The sequence below is a fragment of the Antechinus flavipes genome, chromosome 5 (genome assembly GCF_016432865.1).
Source record: "Antechinus flavipes isolate AdamAnt ecotype Samford, QLD, Australia chromosome 5, AdamAnt_v2, whole genome shotgun sequence".
Lineage (NCBI taxonomy): Eukaryota > Metazoa > Chordata > Mammalia > Dasyuromorphia > Dasyuridae > Antechinus > Antechinus flavipes.
In genome coordinates, this window is record NC_067402.1 from 240,975,557 (window position 1) to 240,999,506 (window position 23,950).

A 23,950-nucleotide genomic window follows, 5' to 3' on the forward strand; every position below is an offset into this window, starting at 1 on the left:
TAGATCAAAAATTATTTGGAAACTAAACAATCTAATCCTAAAGAATGAGTGGGTCAAACAACAAATCACAGAAACAATCGATAATTTCATCAAGAGGATGACAACAATGATACAATACACCAAAATTTTATGGGATACAGTCAAAGTAACACTTTTAGAGAAATTTTACTTTTCTAAATGCTTACACAAATAAAGAGAAAAATCACTGGATTGAGCATGTAACTAAAAAAAGTTAGAAAAAGAACAAAATAAAAATCCTCAACTAAACAACAAATTAGAAATTCTAAAAATCAAAAGAGAGATTAATAAAATTGAAAGAAAACTATGAATTAATAGAACTAAAAGTTGGTTTTATGAAGAAAACATATGCACTTTTGATCAATTTGATTTAAGAAAAAATAAAAAGGGCAAATTCCTCATTAATGTAGGGCAAATTAAAACAATAATCAAGAACTATTTTGTCCAACTGTATGACAATAGTTCTGACAAGCTAAGTGAAATGGGTGAATATTTTTAAAAATAAAAATATACAAAATATAAACAAAAGAGGAAATAATGTTTAAATAATCCCATTTTGGAAAAAGAAATTTGGAAAAGTAAGCTATCAATGAAAATCTCCAGGGCCAGATGGATTTACAAGTGAATTCTATGACACATTTAAAGAATGATTCAATCCAATACTATGTAAACTATCTAGAAAAATAGGAGTCCTACCAAATTCCTTTAATGACAAAATATGGTACTGATAGTTAAACCAAGAAGAGCCAAAATAGACCAAAAAAAGGTTATAAAACAATTTCCCTTATGAAAACTGAAACGTTTAACACTGACAGCAAAGAGATTATAGCAATCTATCACTAAGATCAAGTAGGATCTATACCAGGAATGCCAGACTGACTATCAAAAAAAAAAAAAACCTACCTGCATAATTGACATAACTATAATAAAACTAATGGAAATCATATGATTATCTCAAAAGATCCAGAAAAAGCTTGACAAAATATAGTATGTTTTAGAGTATTCTAGAAAATCAACCAAAAACTACTTGAAATAATTAGCAACTTTAGCAAAGTCATATAGATCATCAGCATTTCTCTATATTACTAACAAAGCCCAGCAGCATGAGACAGAAAGAAAATTCCACTCAAAATAATTAAGAGACAATATAAAATGCTGGGGAGTCTATCTGCCAAGACAAAACCAAGAACTATCTGAACACAGTTATAAAACACTTCACACAAATAGTGAGATCTAAGGAATTGCTTGTGGGTAGGCAGAGCTAATACAACCCTGCCAAAATTTATCAATTTAATATCATATCAAACTACCAAAAAATATTTTCTTGATCTAGGAAAAAAATAATAAAGAAATTGATCTGAAAAAACAAAAGGTGAAGAATATGAAGGGAATTAATGGGGAGGAAATGCAAAGGAAGATGGCCTGGCCATATCAGATATAAAACTATATTATAAAGTAACAATCATCAAAATTATTTGGTACTGGCTAAAAAACAGTGGTGGATCACTAGTCAATGATTTTGGTAACCTACTATTTGACAAACTCAAGAGATTCTAGCTTATGGGAGAACTAACAACAAAAACTGGTAGAAAAACTGCAAAGTAATATGGTAGAAACGAGGCATGGACCAACATCTCACACCACATACCAAGATCAAAATGTATACATAACAGACATAAAAGACAACATAAAGCAAATTAAGTAAATAGTTTACCTGTCAGACCTATGGAGAAAGGAAGAATTCATGACCAAACAGGAGACAGAAAATGTTATGAAATGCAAAATGATTTTGATTTCATTAAAAAGGTTTTGCACTAACAAAATTAATGCAAATCAGAGTGGAAGGACAGCATTAAGCTGGAAACAATTTTTATAACTAGTGTTTATGATAAAGGTCTCATTTCTAAAATATATAAAGACCTGAATCAAACTTATAAGAATACAAGTCACTCCCCAATTGATAAATGGTCAAAGGATAGTTTTCCAATAAACAGATTAAAGACATCTATAATAGAATGAAAAAATACTCCAAATCATGAATTACAAAAATACAAGCTAAAAAGAACTCTGAGGTGCCACCTCATACCTAACAGATTAAGATAGGAGAAAACTGGTATAGATGCATTAATGGTGGAGTTGTGAACTGACCAAACCATTCTGGAAAACAATTTAGAACTCAACGGGCAAACTGTATATAGCTGAATCAAAATCCAGCAAATTCAATACTAGATATATCCCAAGGAGATCGTTAAAAAGGAAAAAGAATCAATCAAAAATATTTATGCAGATCTTTATGTGGTGGGTAAAGAATTGGAAATTAAGGGTATGCTCATCAACCAGGGAATGGCTGAACAAGTTGTGATGAATGAATGTAGTGGAATACTATATGCTATAAGAAATGAGCAGATGGCTTTCAGAAACATCTGATAAGACTTACATAATCTCATTCTGTATATGAGCAGAACCAAGGAAACATTCTACAAATAGCAATATTTTGTGATGATAAACTATGACTTAGTACTAAAATAACCTAAGACAATTTCAAAAGACTCAAAATGGAAAATGCTTTCCACATCCTGTAATATTCTCTCTAAAATGTATCGTTCTCTGTTGAAGTTTTCTTGGAGTCTCTGGAGGCAGCCTTCATTTCAGTTCAGTAATCACTACATGAGTAGTCAGGGGTTAAAGTACAAATCCTTTACTGTCTCTCTCCAAGACTTGTGTCCTTTCCTGGGGCCCAGTTAGCTTTCTTAGAGGCCTATCTTTCCCCTTGGTTCTGAGAGCTTAAGCTCCTGTCACCAGTCCTTTGTCTTCTCTGTTTTTGCCGACTTCTTGAGGCCCTTCTGAATGTGTCTTGGTTTCTGTGAGGGAGGCTGGAGGACTGCCACCACAATCTGTCTTCCCTAGTTCTCATTCTAGCTGAGTCTGTCCAAGCTTATATGGTCTCTTATCAAAGATGTGAATCTTGTAGAACTATAGTAAGTACTAAGTACATGTCCTGAACTAGAGAACTGTTAAGCACCATGCTAAAATAGCCACTGTGTCTATTAATTTCACTGACTTAGCACCTTGTTTCAAGTTCTGGCCTATAACACATCCTGATAAAGAACCATGGAGTTTTAAAGCACATCAAAGCATACATACTATTTTTTTCACCTTTTTTTGTGGCTTTTCTCCTTTGCTGTTTTTCCTTTCACAACATATGACTAATGGATCAGATTGCTTGCTGTTTTGGAAAAGATACAAAATTTGGAACTCAATTTTATAAAAATGAACTTGGAAAACTATTTTTACAAGTAATTAAAAAAAATACTATACCCAATTCCAAAGAAACCTTGAAAGGAATTGTTCAGGGAAAACAGTGTGATCTAATAAGAATAAAATGAGCAGAACCAGAAACACAATTTATATGCAATTAACAAGATGGTAAAGACAAATGCCTTTGAAAAAATTTTAAAAAAAGAACACTCAAATACAATGATCAACCAAGATCAACCAATGAGGAGAGTTACTCCTGATACAGATGTGCAAATTAAGATGCAGAGTTTTGGACAAGACCATTGTTTTACTTGTCTAAGCGTATTTCACATGACCTACAATAATTATTACTATCCTTACTGGTGTTAAAGTATTTAGCTGACTGGTTACACTACGTGGGGAAACATTATATGATCTCCAGCCATACTTGTGAGCCCTAGGCTTCATTTTCCTTTTTACAATTGGAAGCCTCACAGGGATCGTTCTTGCTAACTCATCCCTAGACAGCGTTCCTTCACGACACATATTATGTTGTAACCCACTTCCATTACATACTATCTATGGGAGCTGTCTTTGCAATTATAGGAGGCTTCGTTCACTGATTCCCACTATTCACAGGCTATATACTAAATGATCTATGAGCAAAAATCCATTCTCTATTACATTTGTAGGGGTCAACATAACCTTTTTCCCTCAACATTTCCTAGGCCTTTCAGGAATACCTCGACGGTACTCAGACTACCCAGATGCTTATACAGCATGAAACATATTATCTTCAATTGGCTCATTTATTTCTCTTACAGCTGTTATTTTAATGATCTTCATTATCTGAGAAGTTTTTGCATCTAAACGAGAAGTTTCTTCTGTAGAATTAACCACTACTAATATCGAATGACTCTATGGTTGCCCTTCCCCATACCATACATTTGAGCAGTCAGTATTCATTAAATCTTAAAACAAGAAAGGAAGGAATCGAACCCCCAAAAAGTTGATTTCAAGTCAACCCCATAACCATTATGACTTTCTCGAAAAGATATTAGTAGCAATCATTACATAACTTTGCCATAGTTAGATTATAGATTTAAGCCCTGTTGGAAGGGTTCCTCTCTGCCCACACCTCCACTACCACTCTCTCTCCCTGCCCCCAATCTGGTTCCTGTGGTAGGAAGAGAAAAATACTTAATTCAAAAAAGTTTAAATGAGAGAATTGGAGTAGATGACTTCTACAATCCCAACCTTAATTCAACTTTGCTCTCCAGTTTTCTGTGCTTAAAAGCATTATCCTTTCCAAACAAATTTTTCTCTTTTAGTTTTCAATTTTTTGGTTACAAATTTTAGCTAGAAAGTTAGGGAAATACTTAAGACCAAAAGGGTTTCCCTTATTTCCGCTGGTTATATCTGAACAAGAGTAAAGAAATAGTAACTATGCCAACAAAATGTAAAAAACACAACTGACAGTATTTTTTTGGTAAAGAAAATAGAATAATACAGTGTTGCTTTCACTGAAGCTAAGCCATAGTACAAGATACATTTTTGGAAAAAATAAGTAACAAATTACTTTTACAAGTCAAGTTGAATGGCAAAACTGGCTAACACATTTCAGATACTTTTTGCTCTACTTGATACAAAACTGAATGGAAATTCATTTTCATTTGAATTTTCCTAGAATAGAACTGCCTTAATCTTTATAAGTTAAAAATATACTCTTTTTTAGTTCATAATTTATTTTGTTATTGTGTATGATAATAACAGATAATATTTAGAGAAAGTCTTGTTCTATGATATGAGATCCATTTAAATTATTAGAAGCGTGTCCCATTGCACATCATCACTTTTCAAATGAAGAAACAAGATCAAGGCCTGAAAATCCTTTTCAAAAACCAAAAACACACAAATCTGTTTTAATTAAAGTCCTTTTTTGCTTCTCATTTCTTCTGCTTTTTTTCATCAGCTTCCATCTTCAGCTTTATTTCCTCAGCAGTAAGGGCTCCCAGTTTCTTTTTCTTTGCCTTCTTCACTTTTTCTTTGAGAACAGATATATCAATTTTTGTTTCAGCAGAAGCTACAAAAATGGAAAGAATAAGGTGAGTCAGTTCCCCTGTAGATTTAACTGGTGGTGTAATAATTAGCACCACACCTCATATTTCAACAATATTTTACAAAGCTTATCTGTTGACTATCAACTCTGTAAAGTACACAAGGTAGAAGAAATCATTCTCATTTAATATTACAGGACACTAAGGTTAGGGAACTTAAGTGCCTGTGCAAGGTAATAGTGTTAATTTAAAACCAGCCAGAGACAAGACTGGAATCCTGATGTTTGGAGCCTCAGTTCAGCATTTTCCCTAAGAATTGACCCTCAAGTCCTGCTCCAATATTTCTAGGAGACTGCATGGACAAATGAGAGGCAGGTCCTCATAGTTGCTTCAATTTCCTTTCCTCTAATATTCCAAGAATATGAAAAACATGATTTTTCATCTAAAGGCACATGTTCCTATCTTAGTGTTTAAATCAATCATTAAATTCAACTGATATAAAAGACTTTTTATTTCCCTATAAACATGCTTAAGAATGAAGAATTTGGACAATTCTACCTATATTAATCTACTTATTCAGTGCCCTACATTAAACTGCCAAGAAATTACTTCACAGAGCTAGAGAAAACAACAAAATTAATCTGGAAAAACAAAAGATCAAGAATTTCAAGGAAATTAATGGGAAAAAATGCAAACAAAGGTGGCCCGGCTGTATCAGACATAAAACTATATTATAAACCAGGAGTCATCAAAACCATCTGGTACTAAAAAACAGAGTAGTCAATAATGGAATAAGTTAGATTCACAAGATACAATAGTAGTATCTAGTGTTTGAGAAACTCAAAGACTCTAGCCTCTGGGATAAGAACTCATTATTTGACAAAAATGGTGGGAAAAATTGGAAAATAGTATGGCAGAAATTCGGCATTGATCATCACCTAATATATAATACATAATACATAAAATAAGTGTTTGTATAATAAAATGGCACCTCATGAATATTAAATTTTAAAATGACAGACTCTCACAATTAAATGGGACAAGAGTTCCCTCTTTTTTGCTGACCCTGATTTGACCCTTTCTAGTGATGGGGAACTCATTCCCTTGTAAGACTATTTTAATTGTGTTGTCCTTTTTTTATACTGAGTTGGAATATTTTTACTTAATGGTCCTAGCTCCATCCTTCAGAAATAGGTCTGTGCTTTCTTTTCTAGAATACAGTCCTCATTGAAGACAACTACAATAGTCTCCATTTCTCTTTTCTTTTCCCAGGTTCAAAATGATCAGTTTCTTTAAGAAATTCCAATTATAAAGTTTTGTTAAAAAATAAGTTAACAAAAAAATGCAATGTGTTCTTTGGTGACCTATGAATGAAAATGATAAAAGAATTAACCCTCCTCAATTACCAAGCATCTAAGCAAGGATGATACTGGTCAAATTCCATTTCAACAACAATAACAACAAAAAAAAACAGAACAACATTGAGAAAAAATTCTCAACTTCTTTAAAGCAAGGTTTCCAGGCAGCAGTTTATTAGCCTACTTATTCCAGGCCAAAATTTCATTTAATAAAATTCCAAAGTGGTCAAACAAACATGTTATAAAAAATCTAGAGTAGAAATTTCCAAGCAGTGAAAGAGTTAAGTAGAAAAAAAAACAATCCAAACACACATACATACACACACACACACACACACACACACACACACACACACACACATCCTATTGAATAGTTATGTCTAAGAAATAGTAAGAAATTTAAGAGATGCACATTATTTTACTAAAATGGCCAACTTGCAAAACAGGTTTGAAGCATTAAGGTTAACTTAGATAGAAAGTAAACCAAACAGCTAATTAGAAAAACAGTAATTTGTATGCAAAGTACTTTCAAAGCTATTACTTCCATAGCAAATAACAACCTAAGAGGGTCTTAAAAAATTTTTTTTTATTACCAATTTATGTCATTGGTGGTCTAGTTTTCAAATCTCTGACAACCAAATTATAGCAGAGAGAAATAAGATACCAAAAGAGCAATACCAATGAAAACAAAGTGTACCTTTCTATTCCTTTACCAAGGAATAAGGTAAAAAGCACCAGAAATCAGAAAAGGATAGGAGTCAAAAGATACCAGAAACATTGAAAAAGACCAAAGAGAAACAAAAGAAATCCCTGCAGCCATTTTTAAGATAGCCTCCTTTGTTGTCAGAGTGGGAATAGGAAGGTTAAAAAAGAATTCTGGACAAATCATGAAAAGATAAAAAAAAATATATTAAGATCTTACAATTTTCCAAAAGCAATACAATACAAAAAAAAAAAAAATGAAGAGAGGGTTCTTGACCATAAAGAGTTCGTACAGTAACAGGGAAAATGCCATTTGAATAACTATGTCCATAGGAGACATATCTAGTGTAAATGGGAGATAGTCTAAGAGGAAAGAGTGAGAAAGAACTGGGGAAACTGGGAAAGGAGTCTTATAGAATGTAAGCTGAATCTTGAAGGAAGTCAAGAAAGACAAGAGGCAGTGGCAAAGAGGGAGAGCATTCCAGATGTGTGAAGAAGAAAGCAAGAAAATCTATCATACTATCTCTTTGACCATCATCTTAAGATTTGTACAAGTGATGTTTAGGGACAGTTTCCTTCCTATCTCTTGTTACCTAGAGCTGTGCTGTTAGCTTATATCTTCTATACTAAAGATTTTTTCAAAGGCATAGGTTGAAGGGTCAAATCAGGGTTGTCCATCATCAATTCTATAATACCTCATATTATAAACCAATCTAATCAATCATGCTATTACTTTCATCTATCTACTATCACTTTCATCTTTTTCTCAAGAAATACTCAAAGTTATATAAAGTCCATTACACTTAATGATAAATGTGAGAAGACAGGCTGCTTGGGAGTTTACCTTTTGTATCAGCAACACCCAAAAAACTACATTACCTTTCTGAGGTTTTGTAACTGGTTTTTCTTTAGGTGGGATAAAAGCCTTGTTTCTTTCTGTTTGTCTCTTACTGATTGCTTCAGCTTGTTTAGCCTACATTTGAATAAGAAAAGTAGCCTTGTCACTTAAATAAACATTATTAAAATAAACTGATAACAAATTTACTGACTCTCCTTTTAATGTTTAAAACTAAATATATAGAGGCTTACCTTTATTTGTTCCATTCTTTGTTGCTTCTTCTGACTTTCTTTCAAAAAGTATTCACCACTGGCTAATTCTTTATCAACCTGTTAAAATACATATACATATACATATATATATATAATATATACTATAATACATGTATAAATATTTCAATTTAGAAAGTTCACATTTTAGATGAGAATGCAAAGCAAATTTAATCAGTTTTGGGTGCAGTCTTGGAATGAAGCTACAATTCATGATGAAGTCTTCAATCCACAATCTCAGGAAAGAGGCTATTTGTACAGAAAGATGATTAATTTTTTGCAAGTTAAAGACTCAGAGACAGGTCAAAGTCTTAACAATTTATACAACAAATTCTTTATCAAAAACATATTTTGGATCTGGACTAGATCCTCCCAGAGGACATAAGATAAAATAAGTAGCTGTGATATATGGCAGTATATGACTAGAGACAAAGTGCTATAGAAGTTTACAGATGGCAACATTACTTCCAGTTAGAGTAATCACAGAAAACTTTCTTCTTGGATAGAAGACAAACTGTATGAGGATTTGGCAGCCAGAATGAGAAACAGAGGGTGCTGCAGACACACAGAAGTGAAGTTATGGGAGCTGGGAAGGTAGGGTGAACTGTCTTGCTATAGCAGGGAATTGGTATAGCTGAGAAGTGGGTGGTAAGTCTGAGAAGGTAGGTAAGGATTAAACTGAGAAGTCCTTGAATGCCAGGACAGAGAGTTTAGAGTTGATTCTGTTGTTAATAAGGAACTAGAGAAAGCTGAGCAGCTCAGTGAGAAGAAATTCCTTGTTTTTATGTTGAAGCTTAATCTGGAATGAAACTAGTTATGAGGTAAATTCAACAATCTTAGTTTGTGGAAATAAGGGCATGTGGATTAAAAAGATGGGAAGGAGGAAAGAAATCATGATGGAAAAATGAGCAGAACGCTATGTGGTCACCATGAAGCGATATAAACCACTCACCTACTATGCCAATACAGCTCAGCAAAGTCTATCATTTTTATCCTTTTCTCAAGCCAAAACTTAAAAATAATTCACTCTGAGTTATTAAATATCTGCTATTTGCAAAGCACTTTGTAAAGTTGTTTGTCCAAAACATTCTCAATGAAATCTTTAAAACTGAAGTCCAACAATCTGCTTTTATTTTTCTTCACCTTACAAAATAAGTTATCAAGTGAACTTACCTGACTTTCTGGCTGTGGAGGTGGGAATGGTGTATACTCTTTCTTCACAGTTTTTTTCTTTGGTTCTTTGCGTTTATTCAAATTTTTGTGTTTAAATTGTGGCAAAAATCTTTCCCAATTTTGTGATCTTAACTCAGAGTCCTTTGAAAGCTCTCGTTTAATCATCAATGTCTTTAATCATGACAACACATAAAAACAAAAATTACAAATGAGCTATATAAAGGCAAAAAATTATTAACAAATTATTAATTATTAACTAATTATTAACAAAATTAGACATATTGAAAAAAGTCAGGATTTTAAGAACTGTAAGGAAAAAAGATTTTCAAGACATACAAAAAAAATTATCAAAAAATTGTAAATGGCAAAGAATAGCGAAATGAATTGAGATGAGGATACAACTATCCTCTTGCTCTTGATCTATTACATCAAAAACTAAAATAATGAAATCAAGAAAAAGAAAAGAACTTAATTCAGCTCTATGTTCTTTACAAGCAGGCAACTTTCAGTACCAGATCTGTCCCCAGGGACCAGAATAAAAAACAAGGGGCTTCCCTGTTATGACTGAAACTATCAATCAATCTAATCATTTTATCCCACTGATCTTTCCTCCAATTTAACTGCTACAGGCAGTAAAAGTCACAAAACTTTCTTTTGTATTTTTGGTACAAAATCCTCCACTCCCACTTATCCATCTAATGAGCAGATTTTTAGTATCATTTACCTCAGAGTTCCTAAGAGTATCCAGTACTCAACAGTTTTTATATATTAAGCAGCAACTCCCTACACTATAGGCAGTCATATGTATTAAAGGAAGGGAGCTGTCACAGGATTCAGATTTGGAGTTAAAGGGCCAGCTCAATAATTTATTGCAGGTGACCACTCTGGTTGGATTACATAGAATCTACGATTCTGTAACCACAAAATTAGGTTGATAGAATGTAGGCATTGTGCTTTAGAACCCTAAAGAGCTATTATTATACCATGTTTCATGTTTTATCTAAGTGTGAATGAATCAACAAAACATTTATTGAGCACAACATTAAATGGTGGAATAAAAGTATAAAAAGAGATGCAATCCTGACCCATGAGAAACTTAAATTTCTATACAAAACAGAACTTATTGGGAGAGGGGTTAATTAAGGAGTAGTAGTATGGAATCATAGATAGAAAGTTGGTGCTTAATGGAATAGGTCAGAAATCAGTCAACTTTTACAGAAATAAGTGCTACTGATCTGATTACTGCACTCAGAGGAAGGAGAAAGTTTTAAGGGTTGGGGAAGGAATTGAATACATGGTTGGCATCAAGAAGTTGGTAAGACTGACTGGGCAGGCTGCTGAATAGGAAGTAAAATTGTCTGGGGTCCAAGCCAACTAGTAGACAAACTGAATTAAAAAGTCCAATCTGAATTCACTCAGTTATTCAACAAGTGGGCTGGGCCCTAGTTCGGGAGCTCTTAAGACAAAGAGATTAACTTCTCTCAGGCTAGGAGCTTGGATTTGGAAATCTGTGTCTAGTGTGTAGACAGAATGCCATAGCAAATAAAATGTGGAGCTTGTCGTCAAGAAGAGCTATTTTAAAATCCTGTACCTGACACTTACTTATTATGTAACCCTGGGCAAATTATTTAACTTCTATGGGATTTAGCCAACACACTAAGACATAGAAGACATTATAGATGAGTTGTGATCTATACTGATAGATAGAATTTCCATTCTTGGAATTCCTATACTAAGTCATACTTCTTTGCATAATTGTGCTGATACTGCAAATATAACCTTTCTACTTTGTGCCCTATTAATGTAATATATGAAAGCAAAACTATTATAATGAGGAGGCTACTATCACAGCTTTAAATGAACCTGGAAACAAGAGAATCCTCTAAAATACTGCACCTTCAGATATGGAGTCAGAATGGGAGGAAAACACATGAACTAAACAGTTATACACAAAGGCTTTCATGAATGTCATTTTTTTTTTTTTTTGGCTAAAAAGTATGCTCATACTCACTTTGATGTTATAGATTGGATGAATATTTTTCATAGTGTCCAGGACAACTTTCCGAACCTAAAATTAATGGATCAAAAGTTCACATTTTAATAAAATGTTTTCAATCAGTTATAAATTACTTATAATACTTACTTTAAAAGAAATACAGTACTCCAATAGATAAGTGGTCAACAAAGAGGAATAATTCTCAAAAAAGAATAGCAAATTATTAATAAGCTTATTAAACAATGCTTGAAATCATTTTTAAAAGAAATAGACATCAATACAACCCTGAGATTTCACCTCCTATATTGCAAATTGGCAAGATGACAAAAGGTAGAAATGGTTAACATTGATGGGGGGCAAGAGAGAGGTATGGAAAAATAGGCACATTAGTGCATTATTTATGAATCACAATTTTCAAATTTTTTTTCAATTTTCAAAAAGGGAATGGGACTGTATTACATGCTAAAGATACAAAGAAAGACAAAAACAATACTTGTTGTCAAAAAGCTCACATTCTAATAAGGAAGACAACATGCAAACAACTCTGCGTGTAAAAGACACATATATGCATATACCAGCATTTGGGGGAAGGAGGAGTGTGAAGAGAGAAATTTCTTGCAGAAGATAGGATCTGAGCTGTCAGAGTCAGTAAAGACAGGAAGTGAAGATAGAGGAGAACATTCCAGACCTGGGAAATAGGTATGGATGGAGTGCCACATGTAAAAAACAGAAAGAAGACCAAGAAGTTTAATGTTATGGTTCATAAGGATACATGAAAGGGAATAAAATTTAAGCCTGAAGAAAGGTAGGAAGAAGCCAAGTTATGAAGGGATTTAAAAATCAAACAGAAGATTTTATGTTTGATCCTGAACTTGCCAGCGCTTTGGACATATGGGGTGAGTGCAAATAAGTTGAGGATACTTATAATATACTAATCTGGTGTCTGAGGATGGAAGGATTAGAAAAGGGGAAGATTGAGGCATGAAGAGCAAGTAGACTTTTGTAATAGTTATGGAGAAAAAAAAGTAATGGGAGTACTAGTACAAGAAAAGAGGACATACACAAGAGATGCTTTGAAGGTAGGAACAAGATTTGTCAACTTATTAGTTGTATGGGAAAAGTGAAAATGAGGACAGGATGACACTGTGATTGTAAATGTCACTACTGAGGAAAATGGCCCTGAAGAGTAACAAAAAAGTCTGGAAGAGGAAGGATTTGAGATAAAGGACAAGTTCTATTTTGAGCACATTCTTCACATAATACTCCTTTACACAAATAAAATCATACTAGTTCAACCCCCCTTCTCCCCCCCCCAAAAAAAAAAAATAAAAGAAAAAAAAATCACACATTTCAGACAATGAAATCAGGGAAAATATTGTACAAATTCATTAATTCAATTCAAACACTCATTGAGTACTGTAAAAAACACTGTGTTAGGCATGAAAGATACAAAGAAAGATCTTACATTTTACTGAACATGGGGATATGGATAATGATTGCCAAATCCTCTTAAATGATTCGTGGCAAGTCAATTCACTGAAGTGAATAAAGCAGCTAGTTCTTTAAGGGAATGTAAGTATGTAAAAGTGATAAGGTAAAGGGAGGTCAGTTGTGTCAATCCTGATATAGATCAAAGCTTCTTAAACTATGGTTTGTAATAAACATGGAGGTTGCGAAAAATTTGTCAACAGTGAAAGGTATTAAATATATTACATCACATTTAAATCTTTATGTAAAAATAAACAAGCATATCCATATCAGTATGCAAATGTCTTCATCTTTAATAAATGGTAAAATCTTATATGTATTAAATTGTTTTAAAATAAATTTATGATTTAATGTCAGTAAATGTTTGAAATGGATACTATTTTATATGCCTATATAACTGAAGTCAGATAAAAAATTCTCAGGCATAAAGGGATAGGGAATGGAAAAAGTTTAAGAAGCCCTGATATAGATCACAATCTTCAAATAGAAACTGAAAACCTTAATGATAATTAAGATCTCAGAGTTCATCTTGTTTAATTTGTTCTGCTTGAACACTTTCAAAGTCCATGTGAGGAATCTGAGGAAGTGAATATATATGCTTTTTTTTTTTTTTTTTTAAACAAGATAATGCCATTCCTTTTCTGGATAACTTGGAATTATTCCAATTCCAATTTCTGATACTAAGCAGATATCTGCCCTCACATTTTCATGCTAGAACCAATACCTGGGACTTCATACTGCCATAGACTTAAGATATAGCTGGATTTCGGTCAAAGGATATGAACAGACAACTTTCAGATGATGAAATTGAAACTATCTCCACTCATATGAAAGAGTGTTCCAAATCACTATTGATCAGAGAAATGCAAATTAAGACAACTCTGAGATACCACTACACACCTGTCAGATTGGCTAAGATGACAGGAAAAAATAATGATGAATGTTGGAGGGGATGTGGGAAAATTGGGACACTGATGAATTGTTGGTGGAATTGTGAAGGAATCCAACCATTCTGGAGAGCAATCTAGAATTATGCCCAAAAAGTTATCAAACTGTGCATACCCTTTCATCCAGCAGTGTTACTTCTGGGCTTACATCCCAAAGAAATACTAAAGAAGGGAAAGGGACCTGTATGTGCCAAAATGTTTGTAGCAGCCCTGTTTGTAGTGGCTAGAAACTGGAAAATGAATGGATACCCATCAATTGGAGAATGGTTGGATAAATTGTGGTATATGAATGTTATGGAATATTGTTGTTCTGTAAGAAATTACCAGCAGGATGAATTACAGAGAGGCTTGGAGAGAATTACTTACATGAACTGCTGCTAAGTGAAATGAGCAGAACCAGGAGATCATTATATACTTCAATAACGATACTATATGAGGATGTATTCTGATGGAAGTGGATTTCTTTGACAAAGAGATCTAACTTAGTTTCAATTGATCAATGATGGACAGAAGCAGCTACACCCAAAGAAAGAACACTGGGAAATGAATGTAAACTGTTTGCATTTTTGTTTTTCTTCCCAGGTTATTTCTACCTTCTGAACCCAATTCTCCCTGTGCAAAAAGAAAACTGTTCAGTTCTGCACACATATGTTGTATCTATACTGTGACATATTTAACATGCATAAGACTGCTTGCCATTTGGGGGAGGAGGTGGAGGGAGGGAGGGGAAAAATCGGAACAGAAGTGAGTGCAAGGGATGATGTTGTAAAAAATTACCCTCGCATGGATTCTGTCAATAAAAAGTTATTAAAAAAAAAAAAAAAGAAAAAGAAAAAGAAAAAAAAAACAGGTCATTAAAAAACTGGCCTTATTTTTTAAACAGAATAATTAGACTGGTAGATGAGAGAAATGCAGTAGATAGAGCATATCTAATTTTTAGCTAAACTTTTATCAAAATGTCTCATAGTACTTTGTAGATAAGATGTAGAAAAGCAAACTAGATATTGATACAGTTAGGCAGATTTAGAGCTGGTTGAATGACTACTAAAAAGGAGTTATTGATGTTAGCATGGAAGGAAATCTATTATAGTAAGCCAATGTTATTAAACTTTTTTTTTTCCAAAAAAAAAAAAAAAAGATATAGCTGGATTTCAACAGGAATATTGGCAAAGTTTCTTATAACTTTGTTGAGAAGATGGAGAAATGTGGATCAGATGAAAGAATAATTAGGTGAATGCAGGAACTGGTTGAATAAACAGATGCAAAGAGTGATAATTAACAGAATGATGTCAACTTGGTAGGAAATCTTTGGCAAAGAGTCAGATTAAAAAGTATCCATTATAAAGTCACAGGCAAGTCACCTGAAAGAACTAGGGATGTTGGGTGAGAAGAAGAGAAGAGTTCAGAGGATCTGCTAGTTACCTTTAAATGATTTCACATAGCAGAGGGATTAAATTTGTTTTGCTTATGCTCTGGGATGACTTTGCTATTTTCAGTAACAGAATCATCTTTGACTACTCCAAAGAATTTAAGATGAAAAATCCTATTCATAACCTGAGAAAAAACTGATTGTGTCTGAATACAGATTGAAGCATTCTCATTCTCTCTCTTTTTAACTTTTTTTTTTTTTTGAGGGCTTTATTTTCATTAGGGTGGGAGAGCTATATTTTCTTTCATAACTTGACTTTTATAGAAATGTTTTGCATAACTTCACATGTGGCTTTTTAATTGAGGATGGAGATAAGAGAGAGAACCTAGAACTCAAAAATTTTAAAAACGTAAAAAAATTTGTTTTGAATGTAACTCAGGAAAAATATTAAATGAACAAAAAATTAAGAAAAATAAATTTGTTTTGCTTGACTGAGGGACAGAACTAGAAGCAGTATGTGGAATTACAAAGAGAAGTAGATTTTTTCTAAAAATGTAAAAACACATCCAAATAAGAGTAAGGTTAACTTATTTTTTAACTAACAGAGGTTAATTTATTTTTTAAAGACTGGAGTAGAGGCTACAAAAGATTACTTGTCAAAGACGAAGACAATTCTGCCCTGGTGTCTGTTCCCTATGTTCCAGATCAGAAATTCTATGATAGTCTTTCCCAGATCAGTCTTTCAAACCTAGAAGACTATCATTCTGTTTTTCTAAAGCTTTTTTTCTCTGCTTACCTGCATCCAGTTAACCAAACGATGAAATTTTAGAGATGAAAGAAGACTCAGAAGTGGTGGTCTCCCTCCTCAGTTTACAGGATAATGGTGTTAAAAGACAAGAAAAAGTAAATGATGTCCCCAAAGTCCCATAAAGTAAATGCAGAAAGGGAACTGATTCATCTAGGAATATTTTCTTAAAACTATTATAGAAATTTAATCATCAGAAAGTTTTTTTTTCATTTTTATCTCAAATCTTCCTTTTGATTTCCTCCTTATGCAATGGAAAACTAGTCCTAATTCTATCTTCTAGAAATACACAGAAAAGTCTACTCACTTTTTCACATGACAACCCAGTGCTAAATGGGAGATGAAGAGATAATGAGGAGAAAAATAGGAAAATAGATTTTAAAAGGTTTATCAAAATTAGCTATTCTTCATTCAACCTCACAGGTAATAAAAGGTTCTCAAATTATATGGAATAAAATATTTATCAATTGATTTGCACCAATTTAGATAGAAAAGACATAAAAAGAATAACTGTCAATGGATGATCATTTGCATTAAAATATTTCAGCCAAATGCTAAATTACAATTTTTAAAAAATATATGACAAAAGTTAGTCTAAAGAAGTTGTTACTTACTTCTTTTAAACCATTAAATGGCCCAAGAGCTGAAACAGTATTCCCCTGAACCATGATGTAACAGTTTGTTAACAATTCCAAAGCCTATATCATGGGGTGAAAAAAGATGTGTGAAAATTAATTCTATGTGTACAAAAATTAACAACGGAGAACAAGATATTTAAGTTTACTGTTATTTAAAAAGCTACCTTCAGGGTAGATCCTTTAGGCCCAATAAGTCGTTGTCTTCTTTTTACAAATCTCTCTTTGTTTCTTACTAAAGAACCAATCTTGATAATGTCACATGCAGTGTCATCCTGAAGAATTCGTATTGCCTTTAAATTAAATAATTATTTTTAACCTTTTTAATAAACATTTCCAACTTTAGAATAAAAAAACAGCATAAACAGGAAAGTAGCCTTTTGTCACTTCAATAACAAATGCAATACTATGTGAATAAAAACAGTTTCTACATTAACTTAATAGTTCAGTCAACTTAATTTAGTTCTAATGCCAGTTTATAAATATAGAAGGAATGTAATTTCCTAACATTTAATGTAATTAAGATCAATGTTTAATTCCTGGATTTCCTACTTACATACCTGTTCAAATGGGACACTTCTTGCTAAAAGCTTTATTAAGTCCCTGGCCCTGATGATGACATAAGGATCAAAAGTGTTCTTAGTTGTGCTAACAGTCATGCTGCCTTCAATTAGGTCCAGTGTTGCATTTATGTGCTGCAGAAATGATAAAAACAGTGGGTTATTATGTTATATTTTTATATGGCTCATTTCTTTTAAACCCATAATCTTACTTAAGACTAAAATTCTTGTTAATTCAGATTTAGACTTGGTGTTTTTTCACTTGCTGAATATTGACCAGGATAAGTCTGCAATTAGGAAAATGTCTATCAGACATCATAATGTGGAACTTTGACTTACATGGAGGTAGCAAGTTGTCCAGTTTCCTCCTGTACTCCCCACCACCACCTTCTTCTCATTGGCTACCAATAAGTCCTGGGCCAAGCCCCATTTGGTCATTGTTTGGGTCCTGATTGATTTAGACTGATGTAAAGGGTAGTCATTTCTGCTTTGACCAGAAACCCAGGTCTCTCCTTCCCCCTATGATTCCCCTCCCCCATTATTTATTTAGATTTCTTTGAACTAGATGAAAGAGGAGATTCTTTGACTCAATTGCTACCTAACCTTAATCACTGAATGGGTGCAGTCTCAGGGAAATTGATACCTATTGAAGACCTTGGTTTAAAAAGGCCAAGGCCTCCTATTTTATCCAGGGCCATATCCAGTGTGTTGATCTATATTTTGCCAGGAGACCCAGATAGTTCTGAAGGAGAAATTGAGGCAGATAAACTTGCACAGCTTTCCCTCTCTTAAAGTCAATTCACTTGCATGTCATGGTATATCTCCTTGATGTCATGGTCCTATTCAAGAAAGGACAAGCAACTTGAGTCTTCCCTACATCTATAACAGTATCATATTAGATTCTCCCGCTTAAATTTTTCCTCCAATAGGAAATTAAATGCAAAAGGAAAACATATACAATAAGGAATAATTAAAATTTATAAGATGACTTCATAACACTGTATGCTAACATATAAAAAAAAAAAAAATCCACTAAAATACTGAATTTTCATACCCCAGTGGACAAAGTTTGGGAAATTTCATAACAAATTATCTCCTCATAAGGCTTTGTCAACCCCCAATTATAACCTGAGAACATGTGGTTTACTGGAATACCCCAAATAGGCCCCAGATGGGAGTATCCAATCCCTACATACAAACCAAAAGTTTACAGAATAGATCGCTAACATATTAACAAGCTTCAGCAAGAATCAAAACAGTATAATAGTGAGGCAGTGGTCTCCAAACTTTTTAGATTGTGGGCTCCCATCAGTAAAAATATTTTAAGCACATAACTACAATGTATATTTATTAATTTATAAATTAATTGGATTATTTATTTATAAATCATATTATTTAAAAACAAGAAAACATATAAAGAATGAAATATTTTGAAAGTAACATTTTATCAATAGTAAAAAAACCCTTTTTGTCTTATATTATTAAAATATTTTACAAAGAACTATAGAAACAAATGTGGTTTAATATTGTTAAAAATATAGATTTAGTATCTTGTGATATAGTGATTCAAAGATCTAGTTCTAAGTTCCCTTTACTTTAATACTTAGTTTTAATGTCTATCACAGTTGAAAAAGTACCATACCAAGATGTACAAATACAAAAGTGCATCTTTGGCTGCACATATTGAATCATGATACTCATTTTTAATCTTTTCCTTCAATTATTATAAAATTCAATTTTGAAACCCATTATAGTTAAATCAAATCTGTTGATCTTGCAAATTAGAAAGTGTGGTATTTTTAGTTTTAAAAATGAGTTCAAAACACTCAGACACTCTACTCATTGGGATGATTTTTAAATAGGCTAAAACATTTGGGGTTTTTAAGTATAGGTAATATCTTCAGTTTTTTTTTTTTTTTTTTTTTTTTTTTTTAGCAAGCCTATGAGAAAGGTCCTTAAAAGCAAGAACCTAGATGAATGGTGATGTCCTCAACAGAAATAAGGAAGTTCAGAGGAACAGGTTTTGGTGAGAAGATAATGTAGTTAGATTTGCAGTGCCAATCACAATCCATCTATGCATATTTATTAACCTGTGCTGCCCACTTATTCCTACGGGAAAAACAACAACAAAATAAGAAGTAGAAGGAAGGGGGGAAGAGCCCCCATGCCCAAAGGCACTTCTGGAAGTCAGTGAATATCTGAGCAATGGGAAGTTAGTAGGAACAGCTGCCCCCACGTGCCAGAGGTCAAAGTTCTAACTTCTTTGGAGGGGTTTATTCTCCTTATCTCAATTAAGTCAGTGGGATGGCAGGGGAAGAAGAGGGGTTGTTAAGAGAGAAGCCCATTCTTTATGCAAGAAATGAGGTAAGCAATACATATTCCTCCTCTCCAAATAATTCATCACATATCAATGATGGTCAACCTATACACAAAGGCCTTGGCCCTTACTTTATAGATCACTGGTTGGTTCCTTGTTTCTGGCACTAGGATGCTTGGGGTCAGTAAAAAAAAAAATTCAAATTGTAGCTATTATGTCAGCAAATTTAATCAACACATATAACCATTTTAAAGTAAGTAATGAGCAAGAGCAACAGTCTCATGAAAGAAATCTAGGAACTATCCATACATGTTCGTGCAAAGCTTTTTGCACCAAAGGCCAACATTCCTTCAGATATGCTTCTCTGTATTTGGGGAACAAAGTTGCAAAACTGCTTTCTTCTAACAGTCCTCTGGGATTGTCATCCTTCGTAAATGGAGGTTCTTTCCATCCATCAGGAACAGTGAAGAGTTCTGATTCATCCACACCTATAAAATAATTTATTCATAATCTATTTCAATTTCATTATATCTCCCTCCCCAAACTCCATACATTCTTCTTCTGACCTCCCTATCTATTTCTGCCAACATTCTTTTTTTTTTTTTGAAACCCATTATAGTTAAATCAAATCTGTTGATCTTGCAAGATATGTGCATGGGTAATTTTTCAGCATTGATAATTGCAAAACTCTTTGTTCCAATTTTTCCCCTCCTTCCTCCCACTCCCTCCCCCAGATGGTAAGTTGACCTATACATGTAAAATATGTTAAAGTATAAGTTAAATACAATATATGTATACATGTCAATATATTTTGCTGTACAAAAAGAATCGGACTTTGAAATAGTGTACAATTAACCTGTGAAGGAAATCAAAAACTGCCAACATTCTTCCAATTATCCAGGTTTGCAACTCAGGTATCACTCTCAAAAACTTGCTTTCCCCCCTATAACCACTCAGTTGCCAAATCTTGTCATGCCTAGCTCCACGGTATTTTCATTCTCTTTTCTCTATTCACAAAGGCACCATCCTAGTTCACTTTCATCTGCAATAGTTTCCCTCTCCTCCAATACATTTTCCATGCATATGCCAATTCTTTTTCCAAAAGGCAGATCTGATCATGTTGTTTACTTTCTATTACGACAATTTCAAATGTAACGATGTCTTGAATCTAAAGTCCTTGACAACCTGGCTACATCTTACTTTTCCGAGCCATATTACATTATTCCACAAGTACACTAGTCAGATTGACCTTCTTACTGTTCCCTATAAACAGCACTCCATCTCCCATCTCTATGACTTTGTCCTAGCTGTTCCTTATGCCTGGAATATACTTCCTCCTCACCCCTCCATTTTGCAGAATTCCCAATCTCCTTCAAAGCTCAACTCACATGCCATCTTCTATATGAGGCCTTTCCTGATTGGCCCCTGCTGCTATTCCTTCTCTCCCAAATGATTTTTGTACTTATCCTACATATACTATTTCCTCTGGGTAAACTTTAACATCTGTGAATAGAGGGTCTGTTTTTCCTTTTATCTTTTTAATCATAGCACTCAGAAGCACAAAGAAATGCTTGGCACAGAATAGGTATTGTGTTTGACTGACTGATTCCTGTATACAGAGCAGCATGTCCACCTACGGGTTGCTCACTTACTAATCTGTGTAAGCTTTAGAATGCTTGACCTCACTGAGCCTCAGTTTCCTCATCTATAGAATGAATAACATACTAGATGCCTTCTGAAGTCTTCTCTTATAGCCAATCTTTCAATATCGGATCTGTGATTTCACTGTATTAGGGTATCCCAAAAGATGTCAGGACTTTCAACTACAACTTTGATCATTCTGTAAACTGATAGGTTCATAAGGCATAAGGTTTTGCCTTAAAAAGTTAACTGAGGCTCAAAAAATCAAGCAACTTGCCAATGGCAACACAGCTGAAAACTCTCAGAGGCAGGATTTGAACCCAGGTTTTATACTTATAGAATGTAAGACAGTCAGAGACAAGGACTCAGTTTTTGCTTTTCTTTGTATCCCCAGGACTAAGAACACTGCTTGCATAATAGTAGACACTGTAAATTCTCCCTGATCTTAAAGATAACTGGCATTTACATGACTTTAGAATCTGCAGACACATCATCTAACACTAATTTATCACCTAATATATGCCATCAGTAACTCATCTATAAATGCGGACACACTGGAGAATGAAATGACAAATCACCCCAGCATTTTTGCCAGGAAAACCTCTTGGATTATATCCATAGGGTCATAGAGACACACGAAAGAACTACAAACGTGCCAAGTACTGTGGTAATCGCTGAAGATAAGACTTCTCGCCCACAAGCTCACAATTCAACGAAGAATACAACAAGCAAACAAATACACACAAAGACCCTGAGAAATAGGTGCTATTACCCCATTTTATAGACAAGAGGGTTTATAGTAAGGAAATAATAGCGTGAAGAGGTGCAAAGAAACAAAGTGGCTTGCCTAGGGTCACAGAGCTAGTAACTATCGGGCGATACTAAAACTACCGGCTCCTTGCTTTTACGTACAATACTGACCGCTAAGCCACTGACTGATCCCTGGAACAACACGCAATCCATCGTTTGTGCTGCCTGTCTCGAATCCCACATTGAAACAAACTATATCCCATGGCTATGGATGGGTCAGGCAAGGGAAAGCCCCAGGAGTGACCAGTGCCCGGTCGCTAACGCTGGATCTTCCAACTCTAGTTGGGCGCTCCAAGGCATGCGCAATCTAACATTCTCGCGAGAACACTAGTCTTGAGACCCTCTCCCATCCCCCACGCAAAGCTAAGCGCTGACATTCCCAACTTCATGCCGCCAGAAAAGCGCTTAAAAAGCAACTAGGGCTACCGTCCCAAGGGCAGCGTTTGCCTCAGTCTTACCGCGGTTCCCTTTCTTCTGATTCCGACGCCCATTCTCCGCTATTATGGACTCTTTCCCTGTCGGTGCCCGGGAAGACGCAGCCATAGCAAGAATTTCCGGCCTCCGGAAGTGAACGATCAGAACGGCACCCGCTCAGGTATTTATCCCTTAAGAATTTAATTCCGTGAAATCCCAGGATGTGGGAAGATGCGCAGCCTCAATGAAAACTGAAACTGAATCACCTTCCGTTGCTTACACCAAAGGCGTCTACGGACTACAGGGACTTTTGGGTAGGATTTAGAGTGAGAAAATAATAGCGTGAAGAAGCAGGGTTTTCTGGGAGTTGTAGTTCACATATGTAGGGCACGTGGGATCTGATTTAGTTAGGCTGGTTTACAATTTACTCTCCAAGTAACTGTAATCATCCATTCCCAAAGTCAAATCTTATTTTACAAACATAACCTAAAGTATTTTTTCTTTTTTATTATAACTTTTTTTATTGACAGTATACATATGCATGGACAATGTTTTTACAACATTATCCCTTGCACTCACTTCTCTTCTGACTTTTCCCTTCCCTCCCTCCACCCCCTCCCCCTAGATGGCAAGCAGTCTTATACATGTTAAATATGTTACAGTATATCCTAGAAGCAATATATGTGTGCAGAACCGAACAGTTCTCTTGTTTCACAAGAAGAATTGGATTCAGAAGGTAAAAACCTGGGAAGAAAAACAAAAATGCAAGTAGTCCACATTCATTTCCCAGTGTTCCTTCTCTGGGTGTAGCTGATTCTGTCCATCATTGATCAATTGGAACTGAATTAGATCTTGTCTTTGTTGAAGAGATCCAATTCCATCAGAATACATCCTCATACAGTATTGTTGTTGAAGTATATAATGATCTCCGGGTTCCGCTGATTTCACTCAGCATCAGTTCATGTAAATCTCTCCAAGCCTCTCTGTAATCATCCTGCTGATCATTTCTTACAGAACAATAATATTCCATAACATTCATATACCACAATTTACCCAACCATTCTCCAATTTATGGGCATCCATTCATTTTCAAGTTTCTAGCCACTACAAAAAGGGCTGTCACAAACATTGTGGCACATACAGGTCCCTTTCCCTTCTTTAGTATTTCTTTGGGATATAATCCCAGCAGAAGCACTGCTGGATCAAAGGGTATGCACGGTTTGATAACTTTTTGGGCATAATTCCAGATTGTTCTCCAGAATGGTTGAATTCGTTCACAACTTCACCAACAATGCATTAGTGTCCCAGTTTTCCCG

At 34.3% G+C, this 23,950-nt stretch overlaps 1 protein-coding gene across 1 annotated transcript; it reads right to left on the reverse strand.

Moving 5' to 3' along the window:
• Positions 1 to 110: 110 nt before the first annotated feature.
• Positions 111 to 22,933, reverse strand: KRR1 (KRR1 small subunit processome component homolog). Its single transcript, XM_051961270.1, has 10 exons — positions 22,679 to 22,933; positions 20,079 to 20,257; positions 17,453 to 17,587; positions 17,060 to 17,185; positions 16,872 to 16,955; positions 11,664 to 11,720; positions 9,653 to 9,823; positions 8,462 to 8,539; positions 8,252 to 8,345; positions 111 to 5,338 (listed from the first exon to the last, which is right to left on the reverse strand). Exons 1-10 carry the CDS (start codon positions 22,761 to 22,763, stop codon positions 5,202 to 5,204), a joined length of 1,146 nt encoding a protein of 381 aa, XP_051817230.1. The 5' UTR covers positions 22,764 to 22,933; the 3' UTR covers positions 111 to 5,201.
• Between the last annotated feature and the right edge of the window lie 1,017 nt (positions 22,934 to 23,950).

Excerpts from the sequence above, each read along its gene's own strand:
- KRR1 (XM_051961270.1), bottom strand. The coding sequence starts at position 22,763 with ATGGCTGCGTCTTCCCGGGCACCGACAGGGAAAGAGTCCATAATAGCG. Across the intron at positions 17,186-17,452 it reads GAAGTGTCCCATTTGAACAG|GCAATACGAATTCTTCAGGA; the intron begins GTATGTAAGTAG and ends TTTAATTTAAAG. Across the intron at positions 8,346-8,461 it reads AAAGAATGGAACAAATAAAG|GCTAAACAAGCTGAAGCAAT; the intron begins GTAAGCCTCTAT and ends ATTCAAATGTAG.